Source organism: Stegostoma tigrinum, chromosome 6 (assembly GCF_030684315.1).
Source record: "Stegostoma tigrinum isolate sSteTig4 chromosome 6, sSteTig4.hap1, whole genome shotgun sequence".
Lineage (NCBI taxonomy): Eukaryota > Metazoa > Chordata > Chondrichthyes > Orectolobiformes > Stegostomatidae > Stegostoma > Stegostoma tigrinum.
In genome coordinates, this window is record NC_081359.1 from 113,845,541 (window position 1) to 113,863,117 (window position 17,577).

The 17,577-nt window shown below is 49.5% G+C and overlaps 1 protein-coding gene across 2 annotated transcripts; it reads right to left on the minus strand.

Annotated features, from left to right (window-relative positions):
• Positions 1-5,489: 5,489 nt before the first annotated feature.
• timm10b (translocase of inner mitochondrial membrane 10 homolog B (yeast)) lies at positions 5,490-17,576 on the minus strand. Of its 2 annotated transcripts, XM_048532039.2 has the most exons (5): positions 17,504-17,576; positions 16,369-16,464; positions 14,218-14,948; positions 6,900-6,951; positions 5,490-5,937 (listed from the first exon to the last, which is right to left on the minus strand). In XM_048532039.2, the coding sequence occupies exons 1-3, from the start codon at positions 17,522-17,524 to the stop codon at positions 14,679-14,681; spliced, it is 387 nt and encodes a 128-aa protein (XP_048387996.1). In that variant the 5' UTR covers positions 17,525-17,576; the 3' UTR covers positions 5,490-5,937; positions 6,900-6,951; positions 14,218-14,678. The 2 variants fall into 2 exon arrangements, with proteins under 2 accessions (XP_048387996.1, XP_048387997.1); XM_048532040.2 differs by lacking the exon at positions 6,900-6,951.
• Between the last annotated feature and the right edge of the window lies 1 nt (position 17,577).

The following is a 17,577-nucleotide window of genomic DNA, read 5'->3' on the forward strand; positions in this document are numbered from 1 at the left end:
TTTATATAAAATGATGAAAAGCAGTGGATCCAGCACCGATCCTTGTGGTACACTGCTGGTCACAGGCCTCCAGTCTGAAAAGCAATCCTCCACCACACCCCTCTGCCTTCTACCTTCTACCTTCGAGCCATTACTGTATCCAAATAGCTAGCTCTCCCACTATTCCGGGTGATCTAACCTTGCTAACCAGTTTACCTTCTCACCACATTCCCAACAGGTTTACCCCTCATCTTTAGACTGTGATCCCTAGTTCTGGAATCCGTAACCATCGGGAACATCCATCTTGCATTTACCCTGTCTGGTTCTGTCAGAATTTTACAGGTTTTAATGAGATCAGCCTCATTCTTCTAAACTCCAGTGAATACAATCCTAACTCTCTCATATATCAGTCCTGCCATCCCAGGAATCAATCAGGTAAACTTTCTCTTTACTCACTCTACAGTAAGAACATCCTTCGTCAGAGAAGGAGATCAAAATTAAACACATTACTCCAGGTGTGGCCTCATCTGTCTTGGATAAATGCAGTAGAACATCCCTGTTGCTGTACTTGAATCCTTTCGCCACGAAGGCCCACATAGTATTTGCCTGTTTTACTGCCTGGTGCTCCGAAAAGGTTATTTTCAGTGAATGGTGCACAACGTCACATTGGTCTTGATAAACATCTCTCAATGTAGTACAATTCAAATAATAATATGTCTTCCCATTTTTGGCGAATAAAGTGGAGAACCTCACATTTATTCACATTATACTGCTCCTGCCACGCATTCGCTCACTCACTCAACCTGTTCAAATCACACTGTGACATCTCGGCAAACATTTCGCAGCTCACACACCCACCCAGCTTTGTCTCTTCAAAAAATTGTCAGTGCTGAGGGAGCATCACACTGTCGGAGTGTCAGTGCTGAGGGAGTGGGCACTGTCGGAGGGTCAGTACTGAGGGAGTGGGCACTGTCGGAGGGTCAGTGCTGAGGGAGTGGGCACTGTCGGAGGGTCAGTGCTGAGAGAGTGGACACCGTCGGAGGGACAGTGCTGAGGAAGTGGCACTGTCGGAGGGTCAGTGCTAAGGGAGTAGGCACTGTCGGAGGGTCAGTGCTGAGGGAGTGGGCACTGTCGGAGGGTCAGTGCTGAGGGAGTAGGCACTGTCGGAGGGTCAGTGCTGAGGGAGTGGGCACTGTCGGAGGGTCAGTGCTGAGAGAGTGGACACTGTCGGAGGGTCAGTGCTGAGGGAGTAGGCACTGTCGGAGGGTCAGTGCTAAAGGAGTGGACACTGTCGGAGGGTCAGTGCTGAGGGGGCGCCGTAATGTCGGAGGGTCAGTGCTGAGGGAGCGGACACTGTCGGAGGGTCAGTGCTGAGGGAGCGGGCACTGTCGGAGGGACAGTGCTGAAGGAGTGGACACTGTCGGAGGGTCAGTGCTGAGGGAGTGCACACTGTCGGAGGGTCAGTGCTGAGGGAGTGGCACTGTCGGAGGGTCAGTGCTGAGGGAGTGGGCGCTGTCGGAGGGTCAGTGCTGAGGGAGTGGGCGCTGTCGGAGGGTCAGTGCTGAGGGAGTGGCACTGTCGGAGGGTCAGTGCTGAGGGAGTGGGTGCTGTCGGAGGGTCAGTGCTGAGGGAGTGGACGCTGTCGGAGGGTCAGTGCTGAGGGAGTGGGCGCTTTCGGAGGGTCAGTGCTGAGGGAGTGGCACTGTCGGAGGGTCAGTGCTGAGGTAGCGGGCACTGTCGGAGGGTCAGTGCTGAGGGAGCGGGCACTGTCGGAGGGACAGTGCTGAGGGAGGGGGCGCTGTCGGAGGGTCAGTGCTGAGGGAGCGGGCACTGTCGGAGGGTCAGTGCTGAGGTAGCGGGCACTGTCGGAGGGTCAGTGCTGAGGGAGCGGGCACTGTCGGAGGGTCAGCGCTGAGGGAGCGGGCTCTGTCGGAGGGTCAGTGCTGAGGGAGCGGGCACTGTCGGAGGGTCAGTGCTGAGGGAGCGGTCACTGTCGGAGGGTCAGTGCTGAGGGAGTGGGCGCTGTCGGAGGGTCAGTGCTGAGGTAGCGGGCACTGTCGGAGGGTCAGTGCTGAGGGAGTGGGCGCTGTCGGAGGGTCAGTGCTGAGGGAGTGACACTGTCGGAGGGTCAGTGCTGAGGGAGCGGTCACTGTCGGAGGGTCAGTGCTGAGGGAGCGCTGCACTGTCGGAGGGTCAGTGCTGAGGGAGTGGGCGCTGTCGGAGGGTCAGTGCTGAGGGAGTGGGCACTGTCGGAGGGTCAGTGCTGAGGGAGTGGGCACTGTCGGAGGGTCAGTACTGAGGGAGTGGCACTGTCGGAGGGTCAGTGCTGAGGGAGTGGCACTGTCGGAGGGTCAGTGCTGAGGGAGCGGGCACTGTCGGAGGGTCAGTGCTGGGGGAGCGGGCACTGTCGGAGGGTCAGTGCTGAGGGAGTGGCACTGTCGGAGGGTCAGTGCTGAGGGAGTGGGCGCTGTCGGAGGGTCAGTGCTGAGGGAGTGGGCACTGTCGGAGGGTCAGTGCTGAGGGAGTGGGCACTGTCGGAGGGTCAGTACTGAGGGAGTGGCACTGTCGGAGGGTCAGTGCTGAGGGAGTGGCACTGTCGGAGGGTCAGTGCTGAGGGAGCGGGCACTGTCGGAGGGTCAGTGCTGGGGGAGCGGGCACTGTCGGAGGGTCAGTGCTGAGGGAGTGGGCACTGTCGGAGGGTCAGTACTGAGGGAGTGGCACTGTCGGAGGGTCAGTGCTGAGGGAGTGGCACTGTCGGAGGGTCAGTGCTGAGGGAGCGGGCACTGTCGGAGGGTCAGTGCTGAGGGAGCGGGCACTGTCGGAGGGTCAGTGCTGAGGGAGCGGTCACTGTCGGAGGGTCAGTGCTGAGGGAGCGGGCACTGTCGGAGGGTCAGTGCTGAGGGTGGGTGTGGGGGTGGGGTGGTGTGTTGTATCGGGGCTTGTTCACCCCGTCCGCGATTGGGATCTTGCTGTGCCATCTCCTTACCCGGGCCCGAGCCGCTCCCGCTGTTTCCTGCCGTTGCTAAGACGCTGTTGATCACTGGGCGCGCGCGTCCCCGACGGTGTATGCGAGCGCGCTCCCTGTGGACATGCACCAGCGCGCGCACGGCTTCAGCTCCCGTCTCCCCCGCATTCAAGCCCCGCCCCCTCTCCCTCCCACTCCCTCTCACCCCCCCACCCCAACCCTTCACCCTCACACTCACCCCCTCTCCCACCCCCTCACCCCCTCCTCCAACCCCGTCACCCTCTCCCTCCCACTCCCCCTCAACCTACCCCACCCCCTCCCCCTCACACCTCCCCCCTCTCCCTCACCCCCACCCCAACCCCTCGCCCTCACACTCACCCCCTCACCCTCCCCTTCACCCTCACACTCACCCCCTCACACACCCCTCCCCCTCACCCCCACCCTCTCACACCCCCTCCTCCTCACACTCACCCCCTCACCCTCCCCTTCACACTCACCCCCTCACCCTCTCCCCCTCCCCTTCACCCTCACACTCACCCCCTCACACACCCCTCCCCCTTACCCCCACCCCTCGCCCTCACACTCACCCCCTCCCCCTCCCCTTCACCCTCACACTCACCCCCTCACACACCCCTCCCCCTCACCCCCACCCTCTCACACCCCCTCCTCCTCACACTCACCCACTCACCCTCACCTCCCTCACCCTCGCCCTCTCCCCAACCTCCTCACACTCACCCCCTCACCCTCCCCCTCAACTCTCCCTCACCCTCACTCCAGCTCCCTCCCTCACCCTCACCCCAAACCCCTTCTCTCGCCCTCACCCCAATGACCCCCTCACCCTCACCCCAACCCCCCCCACCCTTGCCCCAACCCTCACCCTCACCCCAACCCCCCCCACCCTTGCCCCAACCCTCACCCTCACCCCAAACCCCCCCTCACTTTCACCCCCTCACCCCAACCCCCCTCCCTCACCCTCATTGCAACCCCCCTTCACACACACTCACCCCAACTTGCACCCTCACCCCAACCCCCCTCCCTCACACCCTCTCACCCCAACCCCCCTCCCTCGCACCCCTCACCCCAATTCCCCTCCCTCACCCCAATCTCTCTACCACACCCCCTTACCCCAAACCCCGCCTTCACCCCCTCCCTCACACCCTGCCTCTAGGCTCCCTCCCTCAACCCCTGCCTCTCACCCCCCTCCCTCACCCCAAACCCCCTACCACAAACCCCACCTTCACCCCCCTCCCTCAACCCCTGCCTCCAACCCTGGTCCCTCACCCCCTGCCTCCAACCCACTTCCCTCACCACCCCTCCAACACCCCTTCCTCAGCCTACCCTCACCCTCACCTCCTTTCTCCAGCGCCCCTCCCACACAACCTATAACCCCCTTCCTCCAGCCTCCCCTCAACCTCACACCCTCCCTCCAACCGCCATCCCTCAGCCTACTCTCACCTCCACCTTCACCCTCCTCATCCTAACCTCACCCTCACCCCCTCCCTCCAACCACCCTCCCTCAGTCTACTCTCTCCCTCACGCCTCACTCCAACCTCCCTTCCTCATCCTACCCTCTTGCCCACCCCCTCACTCCAACCCACTCCGTCCCTCAGCCTACCTTCTCCCCCACCCTCAACCCCTCCTTCCAACCCCGCTTCTTCATCCTACCCTCTCCCTCCAGCCTACTCCCTCCCCCACCCCCTCCTTCAGCCTACCCTCTCCCTCACACCCTCCCTCCAACCCACTCCCTCTCTCAGCCTACTCTCTCCCTCACCCTCACACCTTCCCTCCAACCCACTCCCTCCCTCAGCCTACTCTCTCCCTCACACTCACACCCTCCCTCCAACCCACTCCCTCCCTCTCCCTCACCCTTATCTTCCAACCCACTCCCTCCCTCACCCTTTGGGGCGGCATGGTGGCTCAGTGGTTAGCACTGCAGCCTCACAGGCCAGGGACCTGGGTTCGATTCCACCCTTAGGTAACTGTCTGTGTGGAGTTTGCTCATTCTCCCTGTGTCTGCATGTGTTTCCTACGGGCGCTCCGGTTTCCTCCCACAGCCCAAAGATGTGCAGGTTAGGTGGATTGGCCATGCTAAATAGCTTGTAGTGTTCAGGGGTGTGTGGGTTATAAGGGGGATGGGTCTGGGTGGGATATATCAAGGGGCAGTGTATACTTGTTGGGCTGAAGGGCCTGTTTCCACACTGTAGGGAATCTAATCAAAACCCTCAGCCCCTCTCTCCCTTTAATCTACTCGCTCCTTCACCCCCTCCCTCCAACCCACTTGATCCCTCAGCCTACTCTCTCCCCACCCTCATTCTGTCCCTCAAACCTCCTCCCTCCCTCAGCTTGCCCTCTCATCCACCCCCACCCCCTCCCCCTCCCTCCAATCCAATTGTCTACCGGTTCCCCTTCGAAAGATCACATACCCCCTCACCCAGCTCCTATGGTAAAAACTATTCAGAGTAAAATGAAAGTGTCAATTCAAGATTTCGTTTTAATTGAACATTGATATAAATGCATCTTAGAATATTTTTGTATTCTTGTCCAACTAAATATACATCTTTGTTTATTATTAGTACGTTTGCAGTTATAAGGATGTAAATCAATTAATTATAGGACTGGCCCGCATTTTAATTTGTTCAAGGGAATGCAGGCATCACTGGTTTTGGTGGCATTTTCTTGTTGTTCTTGAGAAGATGGTGGTGAGTTGCCTTCTTGAAATGCTGCAGTCCACCCACAGTTCGGCAAACAATGCCTTGGGGCAGAAATTCCAGGGTTTTGATCCAGTGACATTGAAGAAATGGTGATACATTTCCAAGTCAGGATGGTGAATAGCTTAGAGTGGAACTTGAAGGCAGGGGTGTCCCCATATACCTGCTACCGTTGTCCTTCTAGATGGAAGTGGTCATGGGTTTGGAAGATGCTGTCTGAGGTTATCTGGTGAATTGCTGTAGGGCATGCTGCATTTGAACTTCCAGAAGGCATTTGACAAGACGCTGCACAAAAGGTAAGATCCACAGGGTTAGGGGTTTGACTTGGACGCACGGCTACACTTAGATTTATAGATGATAGTAAAATAGGTGGAAAAATAAGTTGCAATGAAGACATCAGAAATTTACCAATGAAAATGAGTAGTGTGGTGAATGTATGTAAACTTGGCAGATGAAACTTAATGTGGATAAATGTGAGGTTATCTATTTTGGTTAGAGGAATAGAAAGACAACTTATTATCTAAATGGAGAGAAATGGAAAGAGTGCTTTGACGTAGAGGGATCTGGGAATCCTTGTGCATGAATCACAGAGAATTAATCTGCAGGTACAGCTGGTAATAAGGAAGCAAATGAGATTTTGGCATTTATTGCTGAAGGAGTAGAATAGAAAAATAGGGAAGTGATACTGTACCTGTACACAGCTTTAGTGAGACCACATCTAGAGTACTAAATAAAAATGAGGTTACTTGAAGAGGTCTGTAGTTGTACTGGACACAGTCCAGAGGAGGTTCACGAGATTGTTTCCAGAGATGAGAGTTTAGTTTATGAAGAAAGATTGAGCAGTTTAGACCGACACTCTTGAGAACAGAGGTTGTCAGCTGGCGTGCTGTGGCGAGGTGAGAAATATGCCACAAAATCCTCAGAGCAATGCTGCTTTTTGTGGTGGTTTCCAAAACCATGCACAGCTGAAGATTCATCAGCTACACATGTGCAGGAGGAGAACTGTACATGTGGTGGGGGTGAGTAATTGAAACAGCTACTGTACTGGCCTCCCTTGGCTGGACATGTTTCCACAGATTATAAAGTAAAGATTTTTTGAACTTTTTTTAAACTTGTATTTTTCTAATTCAGTTGATGAAATGTGAGTCCAATAAGAATAAAGCAAGTCCTGCTCAGAGACAGCTTTCTGGCCTTTGGATTTTTCACCAACAGGAGATAACACTTGCCCCTTTACCCGAGTGCCTCACCTGCAGAGAGAAGTTGGCAGACACTGTGATGGTACCAAGTCAGTTAGGGCACCTACAGAAGAAACATCATTCAGTTGTCAACAAACACATCGGTACTTAGAGTTTCAGAGAATAAAACGTCAAGCAGACATAACAAACAGATTAATGGCGTGTGTGCAAGTATAAGATAAAGGTCAGTTACCTGGTGACCGAACTTGTAGCAAAATTAACGAAAAGCTCCATACCATTGCCAACACCTTCATCATGTCTGTATGTAAAAGTCGCAGTTGTGCTGTTAGGTGATGCTTCAAGAGATTGACAAAACTGCAGTCTCTGGTTGTACAGTCAAACAGTGAACTGATATATGTCAGATGATAGACAAGGCACTGCAAGAGAAGTTAGCTCCCTGTGGGAGATTTGTCTCATGGACTGATGATTTCACTGATATAAATGGACGCTGCGAGCTGCCAACATTGCCAATGCTCAGTGTATGTAAATAGGCGTTCCATTCAGGAGAATATTTTTCTTTTGTAATGTCACGTGACTGGTGAAGAAATGTTTTGGGTAACAGATGCTGATTTGAGAGAAAACTTGAGAGAAACATATGGATGATAATGGAATAGTGTAGGTTAGATGGGTTTCAGCTTGGTTTCACAGGTTGGTGCAACATCAAGGGTCGAAGGGCCTGTACTGGTCTATGTTCAATGTTCTAAAACAAAGTTACATGGGCAATATGTTGGAGCATTTGCACTGAAGGATCAGCCTCCATGCCAGAGAAAGTCAAAGGAATTGTCGGTAAGGTAAAGAACAAAGTCCTAACATTCCCATCACCAACTGCACCCTCCACCATGAACCTCTTGTAGCCAAAACTATGCCACTACTGCAATGTTACAAAAGCCTTAAAAATAGTGAATTGCATAAAATCACATTTGTTCGCTATTTTGTGTGCACAGATGAGGCTGAGCATCAGGGTTTACCATAAACACCGAGGTGCAATGGTTTTCCTAGCAGAAGGTTCTCTCCTGTGTTCATGAGCTCCGGGGACAATTGACAAGAGTTTTCAACAGTCCGTGAAGTGCTTTGTAAAGAGTTCCTGTCTGATGGTTACTGATGAGCTAAACTGGCATATCTCACAGACGTTTTCAGCCATCTGAATGAGCTGACTGTTAAAGTGCGGGGAAAAACGAGACAATCCTCACCCTCATTGAAAAACCTCATGGTTTCAGGTCAAAACTAGGCCTTTAGCAAGGGACAATGGCAGATGCAGCTGTCAAGGTGCACAGCCTCATATTCAAATACCTTCTGGAGTACTGTGTCCAGTTCTGGTCACCCAATTACAGGAATAATATTATTAAGCTGGAGAGGGTTCAGAATAGATTTACCAGGATGTTGCCAGGTCGGATGGTTTGAGTTTTAAAGAAATGTTTGATAGGCTGTGACTTTAAGAGGTGATCTTATAGAAGGTTATAAAATAATGGGTATAGATACAGTTAATGGTACTTATTCCCTAGGATGACGTTTTCAAGCCTAGGGGACATATTTTTAAGATGAGACATTTAAAAAAAGACATGAGGGGCAAATTTCTCATGTGTGAGATGAATTTCCTGAGGAGGTGATGGATGTGGGTTCAATTACAAGGTTTAAGAGACATTTGGATAAGGACATGAATAGGAACTGTTCGGAGGAATACAGGCCTGGAGCAGGCAGGTGGGACTAGTTTAGTCTGGGATTATGTTCGGCATGGACCGGTTGAACCAAACGGTCCGTTTCTATGCTGTATGACCATCTCAAAGCCCTGCAGCAGAAGTTTGATTTCTACTTCCTCTTCCCAATATGGAAGGCTATGACTAGATATGCGCTCCATTTAGTTTCATTGTCTTCTGATTCATCAATAAAAGCTGATGCTCAAAGGAATATGCAGGGCCTCAAACATTGCCCAACGAACTGAAGTTTGGAGCAGTGTTGATGTCTGCTTTGGATGACCGAGGTGCATGAATATCTGATGATCTCAGACCATGCTCTTGCTGTTTGCAACAACAAGCTAACATCTGAGATTTTTCCAAGTCTTCTGCTGTGAACAGGCAAAATATGTTATACACCTCTGCCATTTCCTGGTTTTCCGTTGTCAATTCTGACAATCTTTACAGGATCAATGCTAGGTTTAATTATAAAAATGGAAAATGCTGGAGAAACTCAGGAGATCTGCCAGCATCTGTAGAGGGAAACGGAGTTGACGTTTCAAGTTTGATATGGCTCTTCAGAACGGAACGAAATTGAAAGTGGTGGCTTTTAGAGTGTTGATAGTTGGGGGGGGGGGGGGTGGGGGGGGGAGGAGAAGAGGAGCACATGGAACAGATTATGCCCAGAGCAAAAGTCAAAGGGAGTGCTGTTGGTGACAATGGAGGGATAGAGACAGAAATAGATTCAGATGATTGGTGTGAACAGGAGAAAATAGCTCTGCTCCACTGAAAGCAAAGTCAACAAAACACAAAAAACATATAGCTGAGAAAACTCAGCAGGTCTAGCAACGTCTGTGGAGAGAAAGCAGAGCTAACACTTTGTGTCCAATGACTTTTTAAAGCACTCTGACCTGGAGTAATCAGATCTGAAATGTTAATTCTGCTTTCAGAAGCAGAATCAGAAACAAGATCAGAATTCGCTGGAGAAACTCAGCAGGTCTGGGAACATTTGTGGAGAGAAAGCAGAATTAACATTTTGGATCTGATGACTCCAGGTCAGAGTGCTTTAAAAAGTCATTGGACACAAAGTGTTAGCTCTGCTTCCTCTCCACAAATGTTTCCAGACCTACTGAGTTTCTTCAGCAAATTCTGATTTCCAGTATTCACAGTTCTTTTGGGTTTTTACTTAGATTTAAACAAGTCACCCGGGGTGGAGTTGGAGTTGGTGGTAAATTGAAGCGGAGGGCAGAGACTAAGAAGTCATTGAGCTGAATGTTGAGTCCTAGACTTCTTACGGCGAAAGGCAACAAAGGATATAGATAGAACGCAGGAATAGAGAACAGAGGTGGATGATCAGCCTTGAGTGTACTGAATGACTTTTTTGATTTGATTTATGATTGTACTGCGATGTAGAGATAAAGTGAATTGTTTTCTGAGCTGACCAAACTGTGCCACTGTGGATAACCAATAAAGAGGCTATTTTTGCCACTCATCGATCTTGGCCATTATCGAGCACTATTCCACAAATTGGCGTAGTCGGCTGGATCGCTGGGGACACCGTTGAAACTGACCAGTCACTGACACTACCCCAAAAGCAAGAGAGTTCCTTCTTAAAGTCATGACCTGGTCGCTGAACATGATCCCCAACCTCTCGTGAGTTGGCCCTTTCGAATACCCTTGTGCCCAGACATTGAGTGCTCCAAATCCACTGAAATAGCCCATGGCAAAAAATTGCCCTTGGCACAAGTATTAGGGTGACTATGAGTGACCCCAGTAAGCTGCCTGTGACCTCCAAAGGTGGGCTGGTCCCTCCTGACATTGCTGACTAAGAAATGTTGTGGCAGTTACAAAACTACTTTGAAGTACAGTTCTGGTTAGGGAAAACCCTAACTAAAGTCGGGCAGGAATACAATATTCCCATAAGACAGTTGACCCTAGATGATATGCAACACATCTGGGGAAAAGCCAACTGACAGAAAGATAAGGGCAGAACTAAATGGTCCCTTGAGGTAATGGGACAAATTCACCAAAAGAATGAAATCATGTCTTGATCAACTGATGATGGTGAACTAAACCATCTTAAAGAGCAATTAAAAGAAATGCATGAACAGCTACAAAAGCAGGGATCAAGTGAGAAAAGGCTGAATTTAGAAATCAGGAGCTTGAGAAAGAAAACAAGAAACTGAAGGACGAGTTTGCAGTCCTGTCAATTTCTTCCCCGGTTCACAAGTCCATACAGAATTTGTATCTAACTACCTGTAACATCCAGGAAGTGGGTTAGCAAAACCTAGTTATTGCCTTTGGGTCCTCTAGCAGTGACAGTGATGGCAACTATACCCCTGGTACCATTTTTACGAGTCCTTAAAACTAAGGAGGTAAAAATAGAGAAAGTGGTATGGCAAAGGTTAGAGGACCAGTAAGGTGGATGTTCTAGTAAAATGGACCAAAAAACACACTGTGCATGAACCCGAAACCCCTGAAAATTCAGACAGATGGTCTAAATAAAGTCTCACCCAAAGAAAGGGCCAATGAAGACATGGGAAAGCCTAGACTGGTTAAGGGGAGTATATATGCTCTATCCCTGAGATGGGGTACAGATGCTGAATTGTCATTAAAAGGATGCCTTCTCCATGAGGCAGGCAAAGGTACTCTTGGGGAGTATGAGCAGGAGCTGCAAGCTGGATGAATAGCAATAAAACATTGGTTACAGGGGTATAGTCCACCTAAGACCAACTGGACAAAAGTCCTGGCTTGCTATTAAAAAAACTACGGAGGAAGTCCCAGAACATGAGGAAAGATTTAGGACAACTTGGAAAGAATATGCAGGAGTCTCAACTTTGCAGGACAACAGGGATTTTGAAGGATGTGATTATAGCCTGCTGAAGTTGGCTTTTGTGGCCAGGTTTAAAACTGAGCTTACTAAGACGCTAAAGCTCACCAAACCAGAATAGGACCATTCGGGAACGAATTATTACAAACTGATGGATCGATCCCACTAGCTCGACCGAGATATGGATGCCAAATTGCACACCCTACAGATAGGACATATGGGACAGACTCCCAGTAAAACCCTCTGAGAAAGACCCAGAACAAACACCCTGGGAACTGTTATGTCTGTGGGAAGGAAGGCCACTGGACAAGAGGGGGCTGACAAAGAGGAAAAGGGAGAAGTCACCCAGTAAGCAATAAGGAAGAGAAGATGCCAAAAACTGGGAGTAAGACCGATCAGCTAGTGCTGTTTAAGGAGCTAATTGCCCAGCAGCAGGAGTTGATGACAAAAACTGAGAGAACCCGCTGTGCTCCTACTGGCTTTATGCCAGCAGGTGGGGAGATGGACTGTATGTGACCATGAGTGCAGCCAAACTGGACAGTGAATGCCTTTTGAACACAGGAGCAGAGTTGACCTGCCTACCCCAGAAGCATGAGACCAAACTCCCGCTAGGTGGGACAGTGAGAACAGCATACAGAGCAGGGGCTGATAGGATCGAAATTAAAAGGACCAAACCCAATCAGAGTGAATTTAACCCCCGTGGGTTAGTAACCTCTGTATGGGTAGGAGCTGTAGCCCAGCTGCTCCTCGGGATGGATATCCTCACCCGACTAAATTCATCCTTACATTTCACGGAGGGTCAGACGATGTGGTTCATCAGAACCCTACAATGGGAAGAATTAAAAGACCACCTCATCTGGGCTAAAGATAAGTTCGACTGCGGATCACTGCAAATAGAACCCACGACTGTTACAGGAGCACCTCCACCTTGCACTAAACAGTACCCCATCAGCCCAACGTCTACTGCAGGGGTCTTGCTGATAATTCGGAGATTAGAGGAAAAAGGGGAGAGGGAACTGGAATAAATAGGGAGAGAGAGGGAGGTGGACCGAAGATGGAGACAAAAGAAGATAGGTGGAGAGGAGAGTATAGGTGGGGAGGTAGGGAGGGGATAGGTCAGTCCAGGGAAGATGAACAGGTCAAGGAGGTGGGATGAGGTGGTAGGTAGGGAATGGAGTTGCGGCTTGAGGTGAGAGGAAGGGATGGGTGAGAGGAAGAACAGGTTAGGGAAGCGGAGACAGGCTGGGTCTTTCCTAACTTGTTCTTCCTCTCAGCCATCCCTTCCTCCCACCTCAAGCCGCACCTCCATTTCCGACCTACCACCTCATCCCGCTTCCTTGACCTGTGCGTCCTCCCCGGACTGACCTATCCCGTCCCCACCTACACTCTCCTCTCCACCTATCTTCTTTTCTCTCCATCTTCGGTCCACCTCCCCCTCTCTCCCTATTTATTCCAGAACCCTCTCCCCATCCCCCTCTCTGATGAAGGGTCTAGGCCCGAAACGTCAGCTTTTGTGCTCCTGAGATGCTGCTGGGCCTGCTGTGTTCATCCAGCTCCACACTTTATTATCTTGGATTCTCCAGCATCTGCAGTTCCCATTATCACAGACATTCTAATCCCATCAGGAGTAACAGTCAGCATTTAGCAAGTGCTTAAACGATCTCCTCCTCCGTCAAGACAGATATCATGCAAACTTGTGTACAATTGACACAACTACCTGATACCATAGTGCTAAAATTTTATCATTAAAGAAAATTAAACCTTTAAAAATCTGTGTCTAAAAAGAGTCTACTGTAAAACAGTACTTTGGATTCCATCACCACCTCAAACGGTGCCACTGTGGATGCTCGATAAAGAGGCTATTTTTGCCACTCACCAATCTCGGTCATTATTGCACATGATCTCACACCATAAACACACTGGGAACACAAGAATGTTCAAACAATGTCTACTATTAGTGAAATATAGCAAGGTGGCTCAGTGGTTAGCACCGCTGCCTCTCAGTGTCGGGGAGCTGGGTTCAATTCCACCCTCGGGTGACTGTGTGTGCAGTTTGCACATCCTCCCTGTGTCTGTGTGAGTTTCCTCCCATGATCTAAAGACATGCAGGGTAGGTGAACTCGCCATGCTAAATTGCCCAGGGAAGTTTAGGTTAGGTGAGTTAGGCATGGGAAATATAAGGGTAAGGGAATGGGGTTAAAATTGTTTCAGAGACAGTAGGAACTGCTGATACTGGAGAATCTGAGATAACAAGGTGTAGAGCTGGATGAACACAGCAGGCCAAGCAACATCAGAGGAGCAGGAAAGCTTGCTGTTTTGGGCCTAGATCCTTCTTCAGAAATTTCTATGAAGAGTTCTACAAATAAGGGTCTAGGCCTGAAATGTCAGCTTTCCTGCTCCTATGATGCTGCTTGACCTGCTGCATTCATCCAGCTCTACGCCTTGTTATCTCTGGTAAGGGAATGGGTCTGGGTGGGATGTTCTTTGGAGTGGCGTTGTGGTCTTGTTGGGCTGAATAGCCTGTTCCCACACTGTAGGGATTCTATGATGCTTCTATGAAAGACTGGTGTGGCGTCTCTGTATGGATTATTCCCACAGTGACGCACTCACTATGTCTGCAATTTTACCTCTTAGTTCTGGGCAGCTCATCACTCACAGAGGGACCATACTCTTAGTGGTAATGATATAATTCATGTGTTTGGGGCCTGGAGTAGACGACAGACTCCTGAACTGATAGTTCAGATGATAAAATATTCTGAAACATTACCCACAATTTCTTAAACAACATCTGTGAACTGAAATAAGTGCTGTCATTTGACAAGGGTCTCACCTGTAACTTAAATGTATATTAATTCACTGAAGAGCAAGGAAACATTTTCAATGAAACTAACTTTAATCAGTTCCATGCCTTGGCTGTCTTGAGCTCCTTTTTCGTTTAAGATGTTAACAGTTCAGCATTCAGGAGTTGAGTTTTCACTTTCACAATGTGAAACGCTCTGGCTATTCTGGTCAGTATGACCTTTGGTTTCCAGTCTTGTCACTGTCTAATAGTTGCGGTCAGTCCAGTTTGGCCCATTCCAGACCACACTCCAGCTTCTGTCAACACAAATTCAACTACCTGTTTAAAATGCCAGGTGATGTAGATATTGAGCTGGGTCTGTTGATTTTCTGTTACACATCAGCTCCCAACTGATGCCGTTTGATTCGCTGGAAGTTGGAAGGAATCACTCAATCTGTGCACGCAAGGGTAAGTGAAAGAATTAGTGCCAGGGTGACACTGGGAGCAAGAAACTAACTCTGGTCAGGAGAGCCAGTGTTAGTCTGATTCAGTGGGTCAGGGATAACAGAATTTTCCAAGTCCCCTGGTACAATTTCAGCAATGTTACTTTGGCCCTCTGATGCAGGCAGATTCACATTTGATTTCTGCACAACCTCTGCAGCTTTTGCCTCATAGTCAGAGATTCTTCTTTGAACAATGGTTGGCATGAGCCGGACGTAGGAACTCATTAACCGATGGTTGGTGTGGATCAATTTACCAGCACAATTGTTGATGCAATTCTCCTAGAAAGAGAGGAAACATATTAAAGCACATTCCGTTCCAGAGCATACCATCAACAAACTGTGTCATATCGTACAGACACCTAATAGGCCGCACTGTCAAAGGGTCATGAGTAATTTGTCAATATCTCTGCAATTTCCACTTTCCCTTCCATATCCTTGGCATACATTGTTTTTTAATTCTCTTATGAGGTGTGGGTGTCATTAGCTGGGCCCAGGATTTATTGCCCACCCATATTTGCTCCTCGAGATGGTTACGGTGTGCTGCCTTCTTGAACTGCTGCAATCCATGTGATGTAGCTAGACCCAAAAAGCCCTAAAGGAAGGAATTACAGGATCTGACCCAGCAACACTAAAGGAACGGCAATATATTTCCAAGTCAGGATGGTGAGTGTCTTGGAGAGGAACTTGCAGGGTATGGTGTTCCCATGTATCTGTTGCCCTTAATAAAAATGAAAAGAACTGCGGATGCCACAAATTAGGAACAAAAACAAAGTAGCTGGAAAAAGGTCCTTCTGTATGGAAGTGGTCATGGGTTTGGAAAGTGCTGTCTGAGCAACGCTGGCAAATTTTTGCCATGCATCTCAACTGGTCTGGTGACTTCTCACTGCCAACAGTGTCTTGAATACCAGCTCCTTATTAACCTTAAACCCTTTCAGTGACTGAGATTTTGTCTCTGTCACCATGTACTGAGCAGCACCTGCCCCTTAAGTAAAGATAGCTGCAAAGTATTTATCTAACACCGAGCTACATCTCTTGGTTCTAACTGTAATAGCCCATTTTCATCTCTGGTTAATCAAAGGGTGAAAGATTACTGGGGATGGAGTAATGATATGAGCCAAGAAGGAGGGTCAAAATGATCCCTTGTTCCTGATTTGTGTGATGAGGTTCAAAGAGTCAGAGAGGTCTCAGCACAGAAAAAGGCTCTTCAGTCCATCAAGTATGCACCAGTCAAAAACTGTCACCTAATTATTCTAATCTAGGATTTGGCCCATTCTCTTGCCTGTCCTGGCATCAGAAGTGCACATCTAAATACTTCTTCAATGTTAAAGCGGCTTCTGCCCTTTCCATCCTGACAGACTGAGTTCCAGATTCCCATCAACCTCTATGTGATATTTTTCCTCAAATAACCTTTAAACTTTATGGCTCTTCCCTTAAATCTACACATCTGCTCATTGATCCCTCCAAAGGGAAAATTTCTTCCTGTCTACCGTATCTACGACTCTGATTATTGTATGCATGTCAACCACATCCACTCTCAATCTACTCTGTTCTGTTCTAAGAAAAATAACCCCAGTCTTTCCAACCTCTTTTCGTACAACTCTCTAGTCTAGGCAACATCCTGGTAAAATTATGTTTAAACCCTTTCCAGGGCTATCACATGCCTCCAATGATGTGTGCAGCTGGTCATCCTTGGATTTACCTCAGTCAATGTGATGCTCCTGTAGTTGAGGTTGGCCACACACTTGTTGAAGCAGGTTTCTGTCATTTTGTTATAGACCAACAGGAAGTCCCGCAGCTGAAACAAAGAGAGAGCGAGCGAGCTGGAGATTAAGATCACAGAGGAGCAGAAACAAACCCATACACCTACCCCTCCATATATGCCATTGACCTCCTTCCCGTGAAAACACAGATGCTAACACAGCCATTGCTGTCCGTAAATTTCCACGTGAGTGTATGATGTTGGGAGTGGGGGATAGGAATGAACGGATGTATTACTGAGGGGGTTTGTGCAGGACATAGACTCTGGGGGTGAGGGGGATTCTTAGTGAAGAGGGCAGCCACATGAGATTGGGGCAAGTGAGCTGGGGAGGGGTTAGAACACAGAACATAGAACATGACAGCACAGTAGAGGCCCTTCGGTCCTCGATGTTGTGCCGACCTGTCATACCGATCTCAAGCCCATCTAACTACACTATTCCATGTACGTCCATATGCTTATCCAATGATGACTTAAATGTACCTAAAGTTGGCGAATCTACTACCGTTGCAGGCAAAGCGTTCCATTCCCTTACTACTCTCTGAGTAAAGAAACTACCTCTGACATCTGTCCTATATCTTTCACCCCTCAATTTAAAGCTATGCCCCCTCGTGCTCGCCGTCACCATCCTAGGAAAAAGGCTCTCCCTATCCACCCTATCGAACCCTCTGATTATTTTATATGTTTCAATTAAGTCACCTCTCAACCTTCTTCTGTCTAATGAAAACAGCCTCAAGTCCCTCAGCCTTTCCTCGTAAGACCTTCCCTCCATACCAGGCAACATCCTAGTAAATCTCCTCTGCACCCTCTCCAAAGCTCCATATCCTTCTTATAATACGGTGACCAGAACTGTACGCAATACTCCAAGTGCGGCCGCACCAGAGTTTTGTACAGCTGCAGCATAACCTCTTGGTTTGTGGGGGAAATTGGAGGGGGTGGGGGGGTGAGGGAGGGGTGGGGGTGGGGGGGGTGAGGGAGGGGTGGGGGTGGGGGGGGTGAGGGAGGGGTGGGGGTGAGGGAGGGGTGGGGGTGAGGGAGGGGTGGGGGTGGGGGGGGGTGGGGGTGGTGAGGGCCTCACGTTGCGAATCTCCGGCTCCATTCTGTCTCGACGACCTTTCCCAAATCGCTTCCGGTGAGCCGCCCAGTTGTGTC